At 39.2% G+C, this 19,928-nt stretch overlaps 2 protein-coding genes across 3 annotated transcripts in view; one reads left to right on the top strand and one right to left on the bottom strand.

Annotated features, from left to right (window-relative positions):
* Window positions 1-19,928, top strand: part of LOC125225734 (neurogenic protein big brain) — a 206,366-nt gene that overhangs the window by 149,587 nt on the left and 36,851 nt on the right. The window lies entirely within an intron of this gene.
* Window positions 16,028-19,082, bottom strand: LOC125225732 (transient receptor potential channel pyrexia-like). Its single transcript, XM_048129573.1, has one exon. The coding sequence runs from the start codon at window positions 19,036-19,038 to the stop codon at window positions 16,087-16,089; it is 2,952 nt and encodes a 983-aa protein (XP_047985530.1). The 5' UTR covers window positions 19,039-19,082; the 3' UTR covers window positions 16,028-16,086.

The raw sequence follows: 19,928 nt of genomic DNA, 5'->3' as shown, positions 1-19,928 counted from the left end.
TTGATTGTAGCAGCAAATGTAGTCGTAGGTACCTAACATGTGTCAATATTGTGATTGCTTTATAAAACAAACGTTCTCTATTTATAATTTATACTATTTGAACTATTTAAATATTAAATGCGTTGTATCAAATTAACTCAGTGAAATTTTTCTCAAAAACTGAACCTATCATTAAAACAATTTTTACCTAGAAAGTCTTGTAAAGCAGCAAATGTAGTCGTAGGTACCTAACATGTGTCAATATTGTGATTGCTTTATAAAACAAACGTTGTTAAAATCTATATCAGCCCCCACTTTACATGTTACCCTAATAACCCTTTTTTTTTTTGCACTTTGTTGGCGTGATTGATATCATATTGGTACCAAATTTCAGCTTTCTAGTGCTTACGGTTACTGAGATTATCCGCAGACGGACGGAAAACGGACGAACGGATAACATGGCGAAACTACCTGAGCCCTAATAAAAACGAAATAACTTACCTGAGCAATAATCTTGTCTTCCACTCAAAGAAGCAATTCAATCTTTGCATCGGCGAAAATATTCTCAATATTACGCTATTGAATAAATTACTATGCCTCTTGATTTCTTAGAAATTTAATCTTGTGGCATTTCTAAGAATTTCATCATCCCATCATCGTCACCATCAAGGATTGCAATTTTTTAGACATGACTTGTATTCATATTTTATTCGACTAGGTACTACATACTTGACTCTGCTTTATACTAAGGGCCAGTTGCATCAACCACATTTGACACATTATCGTCACGCAGCAGGCGTCTATATAACATCCCATACAGTAAAATTTAACGAATGCTTTAACGGTGAGAGACGGTTTGATGCAACCGGCCCTAAAATGCCTATTACCAATAACAGTGGCCTATTTCATGACAGTGACAATTGTTACCCGACAGTGACACTGCACCTTTCATTACCCGTTCAACAAGGGAACATTGACGCCAAGTTACTTATCAACCCAGAAATAGGCACAGAAATGTCAGTGTCAAGTGTCAATTTCAATGTAGTGAAAGTGAATGACACCGCTGTCACACGTTGTAAATGCTTGAAAAGGCCCTCGAGGCTTTCAGAATAAATGTATCAAACTTCAAAAAGTGCCTACAAATTATATGCCGCTCCAAGCCTTTCAACCGCAAATACCTTTGATAAAACGATATTAAAAGTTTCAAAAGCTTCATTATTTCCTCCAGTTTGCCTGGGAGAGTAACAATGGCGCTATCTGAAAAGAATTGAATTAAAAAAACGTAGCGTTCAGTCTCATTAGCGAATAAAAAGTCAGGTTTAAGCGGGACAGGGTACCTAGCCAACGTCAGAATCGCTTACTCTTCATAAGCTAGCTCTCCTTATTGCTCTTCTGTAGTGGCACGACAGAGCTCCACTGGGTTTCCATCGCTACGTATCGTCAAAGACCTATATAACTTCGTAAAGACCGATAAAGTCTAAGAAAAAAACGTACCCCAAAACCATACAGAAAAAGGTACGGTAAGCTAGATGGCGATACACCTTTTGGGTACGCTCGGCTAGGTGGCGCTAATATTAATATTTGACATTTTAAAACATATCAAGCTAAGAATATGGGCCAAATTGTCAAAACTGAGGTTCACAAGTTTTAAGCCGGTGTCGAGAGATGGCAGTCTATGCACTGTGATTACACATTTTACTTTGACAGTCATTCTCTATAATACTCGATCCTCTTTGGTATCGTCAACTGTGGTCACTTTGGCTCGGCTAGACTGGGAGGTTATTTTGAAGTCCATCAAGCGAAGAATTACCCCGCCCCGTCTCTATTCGACTAGGGTATAAAATAATCCTTAAACGATTTATTTAATACTGTTTTCCCTACACTGTAGTTAGAATAGTGGGGTCAAGACGCAAGTAGCTCAGATGTTGGTAATTTAATCAAGATGTCATTTTTGATACGAGCGTAATGAGGGTAGAAGTAGAAGTGGGTTAAGTGGGTAGGAAGGTTAATTGCTTAGCGCAAAAACAAGGTTATACTAGCGCTACATAGAGGTCCGTATGCGACACTATTTTGTATAAAAACACGAAATAATATCTTATGCTGATATGTTGTGTTTTTATACAAACGCAAACCAAAAATTTTGCTGTATTAGTGCGTTCTCACAATATCCGATCCGATATCAGATGTAGGGCCGATATCCCATACATTATAGGCGCGCCATCCTGGATTTTTTCCATTAACATCCTTCCGACATCCGATATCGGATCGGCTAATGTGAAAACGGACAGGTGATTCTTAAAGGTGATGTACAGTTATCAAACTTTCATTTAAAGTTTTATTGAAATATCAGCCTCAAGTAAAAGTCTGTCCAATGTTTTTATGGTCTCCTAAGGGCGAAAAATAGTTTTTTCGAGTTTTTTTTTTCAACAGGGCTTATTTCTTTCTTCGCATGCTAACCATACAGAAATAATCTCTTTTAAAAAGACTTTCTTTATCGGGATACCTGGATACTTTCTTCAAAGTTATATGTATAAATAAATAGCGCACTATAGGTTGAGGACATTTCACATTCAATTATTCCAAGTTTTCGGCTTTCACGGAACTACCACAGCCCCTAACCGGATCCGAACAGGTAACTGGTTTAGGCTCGTCCGACAGAGTTGCCTCACGTGGTAACTTCGCTAACTCGGGCCAAATTCGACCTGGAGCGGCCTAGCTTTTGTTTGGCACTGTTTGGATGAATTGGGCTTAATTGGTGCCAATTTACCCGAATCTGAAGCTAGGATTTGATTAAGTTGTTTGAACAGACAATATGCAGCGCTTTTATAAATATTTTTTTATACCACGTCTATGGCAAACAGGCATACGGTCCGCCGGATGGAAAGCGGTCAGCGTAACCTATGGACGCCTGCAACTCAAGGGGTGTCCATGCGCGTTGCCGACCCATTAGAAACTTACACCTTTTTGCTGTGTATTTATCTCTAAGGAGGGTTCGGGGATAATATTATGATTCGATTTATGTTAGTAACGTTACAATGACTAATTCTGACATAGCTGATCTCATGCAGTAGATATAACATGGATGTTTTTTTTTTACTTAAGAATCGAGAGGCTTATTATCAGACATCGGATTCCGTGGGGCGAAACTTCTTGACAGCTAGGGACTTCCTATATCCATAAACTCATTTATCGATACTAGTTCTATATACTAGTGACCGCCCCCAACATTGTGTGTGTTTTTTGTAACTATTGTTCTGAAGACCAGTATGAAATTCATACATAGTGTCTAAAATAAATAGCGTCGAAATAAATTGTGACGAGTAAACTTTTAAAAACGTTTTCAAAAAAGAAGAAGAAAATTGAGTTCTTATTTTATTATGTAATGTTTTTTTTAGACTACGTCGGTGGCAACCAAGCATACGGTCCGGTGCGGTTTTATTTATTTATCGTATGGCAATTAAGACTACAATACACTTTATATACACTATAGCTAGTTCATAATCTAAATTTACATTCCTCCAAGTAGGTGATGGCTGCGCTCGCTGCGTTTTTAAAATCTTCCACTGGGCCATGGTACTTTGTCAGTGGGCACTCAAGGACAATATGCCGAACAGTTTGCTTTGGGCATCCGCATTCGCAACACTCCCGATCGCTCTATCCCCATTTTTTCCGGAGGTAGGCGCAATGTCCGATTCCCGTTCTCAATCGGTTAAGCATGCACCAGACACGACGTGATTCAGTGAACCCAGGCGCGCGGCTCTGCGGAACTAGCTCGAAGAGATCAGGGGAGACGCCAGCCTGCGACCATTCTTCGGACCAGGCGTCACTCAGGTTCCACACAGAGCGCGGTTGGTGGATGAGGAGAGCCGGGGGGTTTCTAGACTTTAACCTTGTGCATCTAAACTCAGCCAAGTCCCTGTTAAGAGGCAATTCCAGACGTGCTTGGGCTTTGTCGATTTCCCTGAGAAGGTGATGCTTGCGGCGTAGGTGAGGAGGAGCAATGCCGCTTAGAGCTGGGAGCCAGTGCACTGGGGTGGGCTTCATGCACCCAGTTATGAGGCGCATTGTCGTGTTTAGCTGCGTATCGATGATATTTGTGTGGGCGCTGTTAAGCCAAGTGGAAGCGCAATACTCCGCTGTTGAGTACACAAGCGCCAGAGCAGATGTTCGCAGGCAGTTAGCAGAAGCTCCCCATGTTGTACCCGTTAGTTTTTGCAGAATGTTATTCCTGGTCCTTAGTTTAGCTGCGGTATTATTGAGATGGGAGCTGTAAGTTAGACTTCGGTCCAGGGTAACACCCAGGTATTTCGGGAACGGGTTGTGGTTGAGCATTGATCCCCTGAATGTGATGTTAAGTTTTTTGGTGGCCAACCTGTTGTTTAAGTGAAAGCAGCACACTTCGGTTTTCGAGGCGTTAGGACGAAGGCGCCAGCGGGTAAAATACTCGTCCATGATGGCTAAGTCACTTTCCAAGCGATTTTCAGTGATGCTTATGTTGCTGTCCTGCGCGACTAGAGCTAAATCGTCAGCATATGCGAATTTTCTCGATTGAGTCTCTGGCACGTCGTAGGTGTATAAGTTGAAAAGAGTGGGCGCTAAAACTGATCCTTGGGGTAGCCCATTATTTAATACCCTCGTACTGCTGGATTCATCACCTAGGAGGACTCGGAATGGCCGGTTACTAAGAGTATCTTCGATGATTTTATATATTTTTATGCAGGGGATCACTTTAAGGAGCTTGAGGAGGAGACCGTGTCGCCACACGGTGTCGTAGGCAGCTGTCAGATCTATAAATGCGGTTGACGACTTAAGGTTCTCGTCGAAGCCTTTTTCCAAGTGGGTTGTAAGCGCAAGGACTTGATCACTACAGCTGCGGCCTGGCCGGAATCCTGCCTGTTCCTGTGGGATGAACCTGTCGATGGTCGGGGCAATGCGGTTTAGCAGTATCCGCTCGAGGAGTTTGTACATCACGCTGAGAAGTGCGATTGGGCGGTAACTGTCTGCTCGGTCGGCCGGTTTAGCAGGTTTTAGAATGGCAGTTATTTTCGCCTGTTTCATAGAGGCCGGAATTTTCCCAGAGTTGATAATGGCTGTGTAAAACTTTGCTAGCCATTTTTGCACACGGGGTCCACAATGCTTGATGAACTCGGGGAATATGTTATCTTCGCCGCAGGCCTTGCCCAATTTGATGCACTTGATACTGGACTCCATTTCATCCGCGGTCACTGGCCGGCTAAAGTGAGGATCTGGGGTAGAAAGCGGTGGAAAGCGGTTACCGTAACCTATGGACGCCTGCAACTCAAACAGTGTCACATGCGCATACTCTTTTAATAAAAAAATATTTTACAAGCAAACCTTTGTGTGATCACTAGTATTTAGAACTAGTATCGATAAATGAGTTTATCGATATAGGAAGTCCCTAGCTGTCAATAAGTTTCGCCCCACGGAATCCGATGTCTGCTTATTATTAAAGCTAGCATATGATTGGCGCGGCAATTTGTCGATGCGACATAAATTACCCGTCCTCATGTCATTATACAATTAGAAAAAGAAGCCTGTATATAGCCTATATACATAGAAGAAGAATCTACTCCGCGATGTATACTGTCTACCTCCTACTACTGTCGCACCAATCACATGCTAGCCCTGCTGAAGAGACATTAAGACGCTACAGGAGCGAAAACGCTAAAGTGGAAAGGAGCCCTCCTTTCAATTTGGGAATTTTAGTTAAATATACTAGTGTTATTAACTAGATTTATCGAAAAAAAAATGTCCATTCAGAACAACCCAGTTAAAAGATATTGTGAAAAAATCTTTAAAATCGAGGTTCCGCTCTCGACTGTTTCCTCCTTTAAAACTTAATCAATCGTAACGAAATTTGAGAATCTCAATAACAATGAAATTATCTGTCTCGGACCGTTTAGTTTTTCTGGCTAATTGTTACCAATTTTGAATACTACACCTTTTTTGCGCCATTATCAATAAGGCCGTTTTTCGAAATTTTTGATGGGCTCTACCGTCTTTAAAAATAAGAGTATCAAAAAAATCAAAACGGTCCGACACAGATAAAAATAATAATAATCTGTGTTTAAAAATCAGTGCTCTATCTTCAAAAACCAGGGAGGAAATAGTCGAGAGCATTTGTATGAAGAATTGACCCCTCCTGTATCGCCTTAAGCATATGTATCCTACTGTTTTCCATAAATTACTTGATTCTTCTTTAAGAATCTGAAATTAGTTTCATATATTTGATCCTACTGACTGCGCAATTATGCTTATTTGCCATTTACCTATTTTATTATAAAATACAGTTAATTAGTTAACGAGTAAAACTAACTCAACAAACGGATGTGTGTTTGAATTGGGAACGACCTACGCACAGTTTCAGCTTGTTATGAATAATATCTCGAGAAAAGCGCTGTCGACTGCGGCCGCACAGAATAATAATTGCTTTGAAAACTCACTGTTTTTTTCAGCAAGCATTATTCTATAGATTCTGTCATAGTGTACAAAGCCAAAAGATTTATCTATTATATGTTCAAGATATATTAAATGCCTTGCAAACAAGTTTAGATGCAGAGGGGACAATCATTTGTGCAGCTTACTGTAAAAATCCAATCTGTATAAAATCATAATTACTTAATATTTATTTTAAACAAATTCAGATTCAATATTTTATTCATAGTAAAGGCAGGCAACGCGTTTCCAACACCTCCGGTGTTTCGGGTGTCCATGTGCGACAGTGATCGCTTACCATCAGACCACCTGTCTGCTCGTTTACCTCTTATTCAATAAAAAAAGTCAACACTAAGAGTAAACACAATATAATAATTATCTACATATATTTGAGTGCAAATTACCTGTATATTAAACTTAAGAGTAAGGAAGTCTCGAATTCCTAATAGTTGACACCTATGGAAACTCTTCTTCACATTGCCGTTGAGAAAAATGAACAGATTTAGCTGTCTACTATATTTTTATACATGCACTTTAAAAATAAAATTGGAGCCACATTCGTTTGCAGTCTCTGATTTATTTCATCGTATGCAATTCTTTTGTGTTTTCAATTGTGCTCTCTCCAGTTTACCGATGTTTTTTATAACTTTATTTTGGTGAAACATGCTCAGTGCTAGTGCACTGCAGCAAGTCTGGGGACTGCATAATGCAATAGGAACAAAAATATGCTCGCTTGCACTAAACTTCGTTAGTTCTAATTTAAACTTTAACTCCAAGAACTTTTAGTACTTTTTCTAGTTTGACTGGAAATAACTTATATGAATGCATTTAGTGAGTGGAGCTATAAATTTATGTGGTGGCCAAAACAGGAACTAAACACTAACTTTGAGGTATTGCGAAGTTATATGTATGTATGTATGTACGGTATACTAGTATGCTAGATAGATAGACTGATTCAAAGACGAAACATACCGTTCCGCGTCCTGTCTTCCAGTCGGTGTTATGGTATTCTACGCAAGAGAACAAAATTTAAGTTTTTCAACGTAAAAAACATCCTTAAAGTATTTTTCCCCTCACTAGCTCGGAAACACATGATTTGTCCTTTAATACCAGCGGGTAAAAATGCATTTTAGCCACTAGTGGGTAAAGTAATTTGACCTTGAATAAAGTCAAATTAACTGCTTTAAAATTGATAAAATTAGGTGAATCTAGTAATAAAGATGATTTACCACCTGTGGAACTACTGGAAGCAGTGATAAACGCATTTTTGCGTTGTAGTTTCCTCGCTATAGTGAGGGGAAAAGTTTTGTGTTACACTCGGGTGCAAATGTATTTTACTTCTCGTGTGTTAAAAAACTCGCAAGTTCAGGATTCTATTCTCGAACCACTCGCTTCGCTCGTGGTTCAACTATAGCATCCTTTCGCTTGCTCGTTTTTCAATTCCACACTCGGCGTTAAAATACAACTTTGCCCCCTTGTATAACAAATAACTACTGTATTAACGGTCTCTTCGCTAAACTACGATCAAAATTGAGTCTGCATCCAGCGCTGGAACATTTACTTTATTATAATAAAATGTTATTGATGTTGTCCATTGTACCTACTTACGACATATAAGTAAAGAGCGTGCACCTTTCTTAAAGCCTCCAAGACTTCTGGTGTTTTGTTGTCCATGGGCTGCAATCAGATCGCTTACTATCGCTAAAAAATGTTTGGTACACACAAAACAGCCTACCTAAGCAATATCAACATTAGAGATGGGCCAAATATTCGGTAAATATTCGGTATTCGGCATATTCGGCAAGTTTTTCAATGTTCGTATTCGGCCGAATAGTTCGGGTGCATTGCCGTATATTTACCGAATAAACAAAGTAAATAACTAATGAAGATCTTACGTATTCCATTGGATAATAAGCTCCTATTTTAGTGGCTTTCTAAGGAACTACTAAAAATGCGTCAAAATATAAACACAATTGTTTTGTAAAAAAGTTTAAAAACCGTAGTTTAAGAGTTGAGAAAAGTTCAGAGTTGTTTTACTAAGTTTTAGTTATCCACTAAATCATAAGAACATAGATATAGTATGTATGAACATTATCAATCATTTCATAGTTTTAATCTTAACATTCGCTTTAAAAATATGGTGTAACCGAATATTCGGCCGAATGTTCGGTTCGGTAAGAGCTGAATCGAATGTTCGGCCGAATATTCGTATTCGGCAAAGTCCATATTCGGTCCATCTCTAATCAACATACATATTACCATGATGTGCACTTCAAACTTCAGATCTAATAATAGGCACTCTAAACAGATAATTACCAAATAATCACAACGCTGAGTCTTCGAGATGATTCTTCATGTTATGTATATACATACATATACCTATGTATGTATGGTGTAATTACCTACCCATAAAACATGCCGTTCCCAGGAAAAAGGTACCATATTGTCGCTATTCATACCTTCACACATACAAATTGTCGCAAAAGTTATTCGTATCAAGATACGAGCAAATTTCTTCGTTATTGTATTCGACACAATGGTACCTTTTACTTGAGAACTCCGCAAATGTAGCCTTTCATTACATAATAATCGCTAACGAGCCAGCCCATAAATCTATCTTCATCAATATCGTATCCTCTACGCTTGTTTGAACAGTTCTAAAGCGTCACATACTTCAGTACCTAATCAGTTATCACCCAGTTTAAGACAATAATTATGGTTGAGAAAGCCCATTAAAGAAGCGCTAGTAGCCCGGTAGCGGCAGAGTATAATAAAGAGTACTATCGTACAGTATGGCCACTCCCGCTCCCCGCTAAAAGTGCCGCCCACCCCCTCTCGGTTACCTCACAGCCGCCTGTCAAAAACGCGAACAGTCAACCTGTCATATGTCACTCATACAAGCATAGTACGCGTTCACCTACACGACCTTAGACTGTGTGCTAGGAACGCGCCTCTATCGACCGCCAGTGTCCGAGGTGTGTGTGGTAGCGGTTAGTACGTGCGACTTTCGTTTCGGAGGTCACGGTTTCGAACCCCGGCTCGCACCAATGATTTTTTCGGAATTTATGTTGTGCGAAATGCCATTTGATATTTGCCAGTCGCTTTTCGGTGAAGGAAAACATCGTGAGGAAACCGGACTAATTCCAATAAGGTCTAGTTAACCCTTCGGGTTGGCAGTCGCTTTCGTAAAAACGCCTACGCCAAATCTTGGGATTATTTGTCAAAGCGGACCCCAGGCTCCCATAAGCCGAGGCAAATGCCGGGGTAACGCAAGGAGGATGATGATGATGAAAGCCCATTAAAACTTACGATGCGACATCTAAATTATGTGTACCTAAATAAATTAATGACTAATGACATTATGTTCGCGTTCTAACACAGGTAAAAACCTACATACTAGCAATCCTATTCACTTACTCCTATACACTTTTATGTCTGTACTGAAAGAGGGGAAGAGCTTGAACATATTGTCGATGAAAATTCTCACATCTGCTTTACTTTGTAGGGGCTTGGTAAAAAAGTGTAAGTATCTAGTTAAAAAGGGGCAACATCGTCATGTCGTCATGCATGTCGGGCATGTCGTCTCTTTTTCTCATAATATTGATTTAAAAAGGACGACACTAATTTGCCACTTTTTAATTATTATTTTTTTGCCAGACTATAAATAGATACATAATACACTTACTGAGACCATGAATGGCAATCTTCATTTTAAGAGAATATGAATGGCGGTTGCATTCATATTGATACTTACACATACATACATACATATAATCACGCCTGTATCCCATGAAGGGGTAGGCAGAACACATGAATAGGTACTAAGTTTCAGTGCCACTCTTGGCAAAAAGTTTCCGGTTCATTTGACCCTAAACTCAAATTACCCTATTGCACAGTACAACATAAAGTCAGGAACACATATTCTAATATAAACATAAATTCAAAATAGCCTAACACCGAAATACCCAAGTCCCAAAACACCCTAAAAGCCTAAATTCAAAACGGACTTATCTCTATTATATACTACTAGCTTTAACCCGCGGCTTCGCTCGCGTTAAAAACAGACAAAAAGTAGCCTATGTCACTCTATATCCCTTCAACTATCTCCACTAAAAAAATCACGTCAATTCGTCGCTCCGTTTTGCCGTGAGAGACGGACAAACAAACAGACACACACACTTTCCCATTCATAATATTAGTATGGATTAGTATGGATTATCACGATAAATATACTGTCATAAAAGCAGAAGGCCCAAACAAGCTATTCCCGTAAGACACGATTCACACGATTCATGTTCTGCACGATTTTCAAAATACAATAGTTTCAAAACAAGCTAGTCCCATTGATACCCTAATATATCCTAATGATGAAAACAATCTAGACGCGACTTTCTTGTAAATATAATAAGGGTGTGTCAACTTCAGCTACTGACTGTACTGTGTTCTACAATTAGGAGTGAGCTTTAAAAATTTAGGGTGTTTTGATACTAGCGTATTTTAAGACGGTTTTATTTTAGAGAATGGTGTATTTTAGGATTAGTCTATTATGGGATTAGTTTGATCCGAGTTTCAACTCTTATGACATTTAGGTGATGCTGATGCTGATGATTAGGTGATGATGTACTACTCCCACATAATCAAGATAAGTTCGTTTTGTTTTTAGGGTGTTTTGGGACTAAGGTATTTTGATGTTAGTTTATTTTGAATTTAGTTGTTTACGAGTATATGGGTTTTTGACCTTATATTGTACTGTGCAATAGGGTAATTCGAGTTTAAGTTCAAGTGAACCGGAAACGGCAAAAAGGGGTTGAAACAAATCCAAATTGTGACATTGCAGTGACAGGACACAATCGACTCCTACGACCACGGGAAGAAAGGGGGTGGTGAAATTCTTAACCCGTAACCACACGGGCCATTGATACTTATAACTACATCAATTTAATATTGTCTTCGGTTACCGCGATAGTTACTCATGAAATAAAACTATGGAAACGGATTAAATCGCGTATAATGAGGGGAAAAGTTTAAAAAAAAACTACATCCCGACGTTTCGAACTCTTTACAGCTTCGTGGTCAACGGGTGACTGAGGAAAAATTACAATGTGCAAAAGCTACCCACATACAAGAAATATTAACGAACCATGACCACAAATAATATAGATTTCTAAGGCAGGTTCACACACTATTAATAAAGCTAGTTATACAATATTCAAAAAAATTACCAATACCAATTTATTAATTATGTTAAAAAATAATTAACCAATTAATCTACACAAAATTGACAAAGAACAACGTCGGGATGTATTTTAAATTCCATAGTTTTATTACATCAATTTAATTTATCTTTAAATAAAACATCAACATCTTATCTCGTCTCTTTTTTCTTCGTATTTCAAGACACAAACATTTCAGTGTGAGCTATTAATCCCGGAAAACGCAGCGCTCACTTTGGAGTTTGGCTACAGTGCGTGAGTGGCTGAGTACCTAGCCAACATCGTAGCCAACAATCGCTTATGCTTTGTAAGTTTTTCGTATAGCTATATCCCGCTTACGCTCTTCTGTAGTGGTCCGACAGCTAAAGTGTTAAGAGGATACGGTAGCGAAAATGCTAAAACGGAAAGGAACCCCCCTTTCAACTTGGGAATTTTATTAGACTTATATTGACCGGGATATAGACCGTGATTAAATGTCTATGTCGTGTCTATTGAAAATAACCGTGAATCATTCAAAACTCTTATTGGGAATTTTAGTTAAATATACAAGTGTTATTAACTAGATTTATCGAAAAAAAATTGTCCATTAAGAACAACTCAGTCAAAAGATATTTCAAAAAAATCTTTTAAATCGAGGTTCCTCTCTCGACTCTTTCCTCCTTCAAAACTTAATCAATCGGAACGAAATACTTTTTTGGTTAATTGATACCAATCTTGAGTATCACACCTTTTTTTGCGCCACAATGAAAAAGGCCGTTTTTGGAAATTTTTGATTGGCTCTAGAATCTTTAAAAAGCAGAATATCAAAAAAATCAAAACGGTCCGACACAGATAAAAATAATAACAATCTGTGTTGAAAAAATCATTGCTCTATCTTCAAAAACCAGGGAGGAAATAGTCGAGAGCATTTGTATGGAGAATTGACCCCTACCGTATCGTCTTAAGAGCAAGAGTGCGTTCGGTCGCCACGTAGCGTCAACGCTAGTCTCTTCGGCTAGGCCGGCTGATATATTTTTCCGGAAATTACGGGGAAGCTGCCGGATTTGCCGGCTGCTTTACATCGCAGGTCGCGGGGTTTGTAAACAATGATATTATTCCGATTTCGGGGAAGCTTTAAGCTTATTTACGTGTTCTGGCTGTAACGGTTATAAAATTATTTAACCTATTTTACTTATATAATTTTATAACGAAAAGTTGTCAAAAATCTAGGTAATTACTTCTTCTAATTCACACAAGCCAAATTATATTCTATTGAAAATCGAGCTGTGTTGAAACCAACCTGAGTTTGGTTCACATGGGGGATAAGAACCATACCGTTCTACCCTAGGGATGGTCAGAGGGCGCTACGAGTCCTTGTATAGATTACTCATATGAGAGATAATTTCGACCTCAGCAGCTGTGACCTGGGTGGCCGAGCGGAAATAGGCATCTGCCGCGATTGCAGGGTACGCTGGTTCGATTCCAGCCTCAGGCACTGGAGGCCTTGGTCACTTTTTCTTTCATATGTGTAATTTATTTCGGTTTTAATTACTTCTTATTTTTTGACTGTTCAGCCAAAAATACGTCAAGTTTTGCCAACCCTAATATTCCGTAGCAATGCTAAGCGGAACAGGGTACGTAGCCAAATGGCACAAACGCTCACGAAACGAAACGCTCGTAAATATCTATCTCTATCGCTCCTGCGTATTGACGCGACAGAGCCAGACTACCTTTCTGCGGCGTTTCGATTTCATTTCGCGTCGCAAAAATGCCATTTGGCTATGGGGCCAGAAATAAGTTCGACCGAAAGGAACAGTGTCGTACTTCTAGTACAAGTGTCCAGCGCCGGCCCGTGCACTCGATCAGGGTAGAGCAAACGGCGCCCTTGGAAAGAAGCTTCACTACGCAGGAAAATAAATCGCGAGCGCAGCGAGCGTGAAAATTTTTTCATAGTAACGCCGTAATTTGAAGATTAACGCAATACAGAATTTATGGATTTCATCATACAGAGTGCGAAAGGGACAAATGGTTGAACTTTCGTAGTCGCACCCTAGTATAGTTACGTGTGAAATAACAAGCAAAGCAAGCAAGATTCGGAATTTGTTTTAACTAAAAGAGAAGATAATTAAAAATAGTAAGTGCGAGCGAAGCGAGCGCGATTTTTTTCCTATTGACTCAATTAATTATTCCCCGCCAGCGGGGAATCCGCGAACTTTCAAGCTTTTATCGTGTGCAGAGCTGCGGTCCTTGACATATTTTGGGGTACAACTAGGGAACAAATCAAATTATTTTATTGAATATTTTTGATTTGTTCTTTTTTCAAGCAGTCACACTACTATATACGAATTATAAATTGAAATGTGGTGCAACTTTTCACTTAATCTTTACAAATCTAGATTTTCATACTTACTCCTCTGATACAAAATAATTTTTGTATGGATTTTTCTTTCCACTCGCTCTACCCTTAATCCGGCCCTTTTCACCAATTACTTACCTCTGATACAAAAGTTCTTCACAATATGTGTTTTTATATACGGCGAAGAAAGAAACTGTTCCAGACAGTTGGGAAGCAGTTCTCAAGTCCAACAATGGCAACTAATACAACTTGTAATTACGGCGCCCAAGGCGAGCGAACGGACGTCCGTCTATGGAACTTAGGGTCTAAACTAAACTAAAACGTTTTTATACCATTTTGGTATTCAGGTTACGGTCCGTTATTATACAGTCATCCAGTAGGCCTGCAATTGAAATCCTTTTAAAGTCCCATACTGTATAGCCCGTCGAGAAAACCTCACAATCAAGATGACAGAGTATACATAATAGGCTATTACGTATACTTTGTCATTATTAATAGCACATTTCAAACAAGTGTTTGATATATATTGGAATCCTTCTTTACCCAACTAACATTTTTCGCAAAAAATTTCATTAATATTCAAGACAGTCCAGTATCCTAAAGAATTTATGTTATCGCATACATAATTTCCTCCCTAATGAAGGCATCTTAAGCCATTGTTGTATGGACAAAAAGAAATGCAAATCCTTAGCCCCGAAATATGTTGTTTACATGATAAACAATGGCCCGCGATGAATGAGGACCGAACGAGAGGCTCTAGAATCTAACGTAGCGTTTACGTTTAATCCTGAGGGATTAGATGTGATTTTCCATAGTTCAAAGGCCCTTGGGCAGTCCGAAATTAAATAAATAGAAGGTCCTTATTGCACAAGAAACAGGACTCCTTAAAGATGGAACGCCACTTCGTGAGAAAAAACGAATAAATTTCGGGTTTTGAGATTATCATACATACATATTAATCACGCCTGTATCCGACAGAGCACATGAACTACTAAAGTTTCAGTGCCACTCTTGACAAAAAGGGGTTGATAGAAATCGAAATGCCATTGCAGTGACAGGTTGCCAGCGTCTCGCCTACTGCACAATTTAACCCATATCCCACAGTCTACTTCTACGACACCCACGGGAAGAAAGGGGGTTACGTTACGAGTAGGGTCGTAAAAAAACGGTTTTTTTTCTGGCTTGAAAAAAAAACATGAAAAAAAACCGTGAAAAAAAACAGTTTTTTTTCTGAAGTATGTTTTTTTTCTAAAGCACGAAATCTCAAAATTTGCAAAGTAGTTAATACTTTTATACGGTTTTTTAGACTTAATGTTAACTATTAAACGAATTTAATCAAATAACTTTAATTTCTGGTCTTATAAAACATTTACGAAATCTGTAGTTTGTAGTTATCACTATTTACTGTTGGCAACACCACCGCCTCTCCACGCTGCACGCCGCATCGGGGATTCCCCAATAAACGTTTGTATACTAAATTAAAATGTACGTTATTGTTATTGAAACACGTTACAACTCACGAAAAACCGTTATTGTAGTATTATTTGTTCATCTGAAAAAAATCCATATTTAGAAAAAAAAACCAAGGTGCTCGGTTTTTTTTCATGTTTTTTTTTCATAATTCTGAAAAAAAAACATTTGGTTTTTTTTTCATTTACAACCCTAGTTACGAGTATGGTGGGGGAAATATAAGCGACAGCAAAAGCGTGGGAAACTTTAATACTGTTTGACAGCTGTCAACTGTCAGATGAGTAATGTAGCCGGATGAGGAAATAGCGAAAAAACTTTCCTACAAATGTAAAGTAACTCAGCTTACGCATCACTCATGACAACATTGCATGTACGAGTATTACTTAAGTTCTTGTTTTCTTACATAAATTGTTTTCGAAGGAACGAACATTATATTGCTGCTTTTTTAATTTGTTACACTGATTGCGTAATAGGACCTTGCTCGTGAACCTCTGCAGTAGGTACTTGCTTGCACAGCGTAATACCCAAATGAATTTAATCTCAGTTATAAGATAAAAATAAGCAAATCAAACAATTATCTTAAGAATACTTTATTATCATACTTATAAGCAAATAAATTAAAAATGTACACATCTATTCTTCGTATTCTTGAGAATTTTGTTGCAGTTTTTGAACATCATAAGAAAAGAAAACTGGAGATTCTTGGTATGTAGAAGCAGTATAGGGCACGACGCGAGACTCCTGACTTTTCAACAAGGTCTGCAAAAGTGAATGCTGTTCCATCAGCAAAGTATTTAGGTGCCTCATCTCTTGGTCTATCTTCTTCAAATTAAACGTAGTTTGATCTAATTTCTCTTGCATACCTTTAATTTCTATATTGACGTTTTGATCTGATGTTTCTCCTTTCTTGAGCTTTGAAGAATACTTGTTTTTGAATAGCACCTCCTGGACAGATCTTCCACTGTTCATCTTATTTAACTGTGCCAACTCATAAGCGGCCATCATTATGTCGGTCGGCAGACGTTTCTCGCGAGGGTTTAACGCCTTGACGCTCATGATAACCTTGCCTGCCTCTGGAGACACCAGAGCTGTTCGATACACGTACTTGTGAAGCCATTTCGGCAACCAGCGACTAAACATACCCATCTCTACGAAGAGAATCAGTTTCGTCTGTCGGACAAGCTTAGACAACCCGGCAGTCTTCCTTAATCCCTGGATGTCGTGGACCGCGATACCGACGAGCAAGTTCATTAGAATTATAGTCACAAACATGAGAAACAGAATGAAAATGATCTGAGATGACAGCTCGAACACTAAGGGAGGATCATCTTTGTCCGGTTCGTTGATAAGAATATTCAAATTTAACTCTCCTACCATCATCGACAATATACTGATGAAACCCATTAAAGGATTAGCGAACATCTCCTCGTTAGGGAACACGACACAGAAGCAAATCGCGAAGCCCATGAGTAAACAAATATACGCTAACAGCAGCTTCAAGAATTCCTTAAGTACCTTTTGATACATGGCCACGTAGTCACCGAACATAGGAAGCTGACCCATCATCAGCATCAAGTTCGTCCACGCTCCCAAAACAGCGTAACCTCCAATGTGATTCTGCCAACTGTAGTTTGTAGGGGGATTATACAGTGAAAATACTGATAATAAGACGAACCACTCCATCATGTTCTCAAAAGTGGTAAAGTACTGGTAAATGCTACTGTAACCAGTTATTCCTGTAAGCTTTCGGAAAATTTCGAAAACTGTTATTCCCATCAACACCCATCTTTCGAATTCTATCGGATTTTCTTCCAAAATGTCACCTAACAGTGACTGCTTTTGACAAAGTTCATTCTTTACACCATATTTTGTGGTGAAATTACCTCTACAAGTTATGACTACGGCAGTTAGAGCATAACTTGATAAAAACGTTACAAACAGGAAGCAAAAGATAAGTCTTGCCAAATAAAATTTTCTTATCTTTCCCCACTTCATAAACAAAAACGCAGAGCAAAGTGGATGCAGTAAAATGTCTTTTTGCCCTTCGTCGATCAAATTGTTCAAGTACGTAATCTCTCGAGGGTATGAAAATTTCAGCAAACGTCCAAAATCAAATTCTACTTCTACTTCTTCGTTAGCCGCTTTTGGAATACTGAGAGATATTCCACTATCCAAATTATGTCTTAAAATGGCTAAAGACTTTGGCGTTTTTCTTGCAATCACACTTAATGCTGTTTGTCCCTTTTTCGATTTAGAAGTAACATCTGCACCAAGAAAGATTAAAGTTTCAACGCATTGTGTTAAACCATCATTTGCAGCTTTGTGTAGCGGTGATATACCATATTCGTCTTTTTTATTGACTTGCGCTCCCCATCCTGCAAGCATTTCTATAATATCGCACGCACGCTCTGAGTTACTGAGTGCCGCGTGAAGAGCCGTCCGTTTTTCGTAATCCTCTGCGTTTACATCAGCGTTACCATCTCTGAGTAACAATTCAACGCACTCCAAACTTCCACACATGGCAGCAAGGTGTAATGCAGTGAAACCTTTAAAGTTCTTTGTATAAGCCTTAGCACCCTCTGTCAACAGAATTTCGACGCATTCGTGATAGCCTCTCGCGGCAGCCAGGTGGAGTGCGGTGCATTCTTTGTCTCGTAGTTTTGTCAGTCCATTTACGGGAATTTTGGTAGCTTTTAATAGGTATGTGAGACATCGTTGCGCGCCGAGATCTGCCGCTAAATGTAATGCATTAAATCCACCTGAAGTCACGTAGCCTGGATCAACACCCTTATCTATAAAAAGTTCCATGCACTCTATCGCGTCGCACCTCACTGCGCAATGGACGAGATTATCTTCGCAGCCGGCTCGCTGTACGACTGCATGTAAGGATGCACCACTGGCTATCAAAACTTCAGCTACTTCCACGAAATTCCCAAACGCAGCGCAGTGTAAGGGAGCGAAATATTTAGGCGTGTAATCTGGATCGGCACCTTGAGAAAGTAAGAACACTGCAGACCTCGCCGCTCCGCTGAAAGCAGCTAAATGTAGAGCTGTTAGCCCAAGCGGTTCTGCCGAGTTAATATCCGCCCCGGCATTTAAAATAGGTGGAAGCAATTCGTCACGTGACAGAAATGCTGCCCATAATAGTGTTAAATTCAATACACCTTCGGGGGCAGATGTAATATGTTCTTCTATGTTATCTACTGTGACTAGTCCACATTCCACGTCGTCGAAGAATCTTCCAGCGCCCAAGGTAAAGGCGCGTCCGCATAACGCTCGTCTGATTGTTTCTGCTGTGATCTTGGCTTCTGGGTCCATCGGTGAAACAACAAAGTTATGAAACATATGCACCGCATCTTCGGTTGGCGGGGATGGTCCAACAAACAAGTAATCTTTGGATTTCTCTCGGGAACCTTCAACTAGGTCGAGGTTGCGTAGATATCTGTATGAAGTGTTGAGGGGGAACTCTTCATCTCGCTGCCAGGTGCTGGTGCTGGTGGGCAGACGGGATCGCGTGGACATGCGGCTGGAGGAGATGGTGGAGGGGGTTGACCAAGCCATCTCGCGGTAACCGAAATTGTCCATGGCTCGTGTGCGACTGAGACGACGACGTCCGTCTTATCTGTTATCTTTATTTATTTTAAGGCTTTGTGTTGATGTTTCTTTGACATGATAATTTATAATAATATTTTTATAGTTCTTTCTTTCTCGTCTGACACGATGTTGCGAGTTTTAATCAACGTGAATTTGATAAGAACTCTTATCGTTCTTACTTTATTTGGCAAAAAATAAAGAAGTTAAGAAGTAAGCAAATTATGAATGGCGTCTACCTACTTTTCCTTATCGTTTTGACATTGTGGTTTGTTTTTCACCAACTTTGCACGTGCACGTGTTTCTTATTTCCTGTGCACGAAAATAACTTTCTGTAAGGTACAGCGGGGCAATTTCAACTGGGGACAAATGCGACTGATCCATTTTTTCCATGTTTTACAATGTTTGCATTATTAATTAGATTGTCCACTGGTTATACTATATGGCGCACGTGTTCAGTTGATACATACGAGTATGGAACTCAATAGTGTAATATTTAATGGAAAACATGGATTAGTTACAATAGCTTCCCAGTTGAGACTGTGTTCGTACAGACATTAATCGGTGCCATTGTTAGATTAATAAGTTGGAAAGGAGCAAACCCCGCTATCTCTCAGCGAATCTTTTCCCGTTATCATTAAGGTAGCTAATATTTGCTTCGTAATCTTGATATTTTTCATGAAATATATTGTTGTGCGTTTGTTTCATTCCAGCGTTAACATACCTATTTTGAATTGTTTAGTCAGAGTCAGAATCACCTTCTTACCTAAATTACACCAAATTTAGACATACGTATGTAATTTACCACTTCACAGAATTCATTGATTTATTGCCAATAATATAACCTATATACGTAAGAAGCAAATAATAATTTACGAATTGGA

This window comes from Leguminivora glycinivorella, chromosome 4, assembly GCF_023078275.1.
Source record: "Leguminivora glycinivorella isolate SPB_JAAS2020 chromosome 4, LegGlyc_1.1, whole genome shotgun sequence".
NCBI lineage: Eukaryota > Metazoa > Arthropoda > Insecta > Lepidoptera > Tortricidae > Leguminivora > Leguminivora glycinivorella.
The sequence above is the reverse complement of the archived record's forward strand: the minus strand, read 5'-3'. Positions and strand labels throughout refer to the sequence as shown.

Excerpts from the sequence above, each read along its gene's own strand:
- LOC125225732 (XM_048129573.1), bottom strand. The coding sequence starts at position 19,038 with ATGGACAATTTCGGTTACCGCGAGATGGCTTGGTCAACCCCCTCCACC.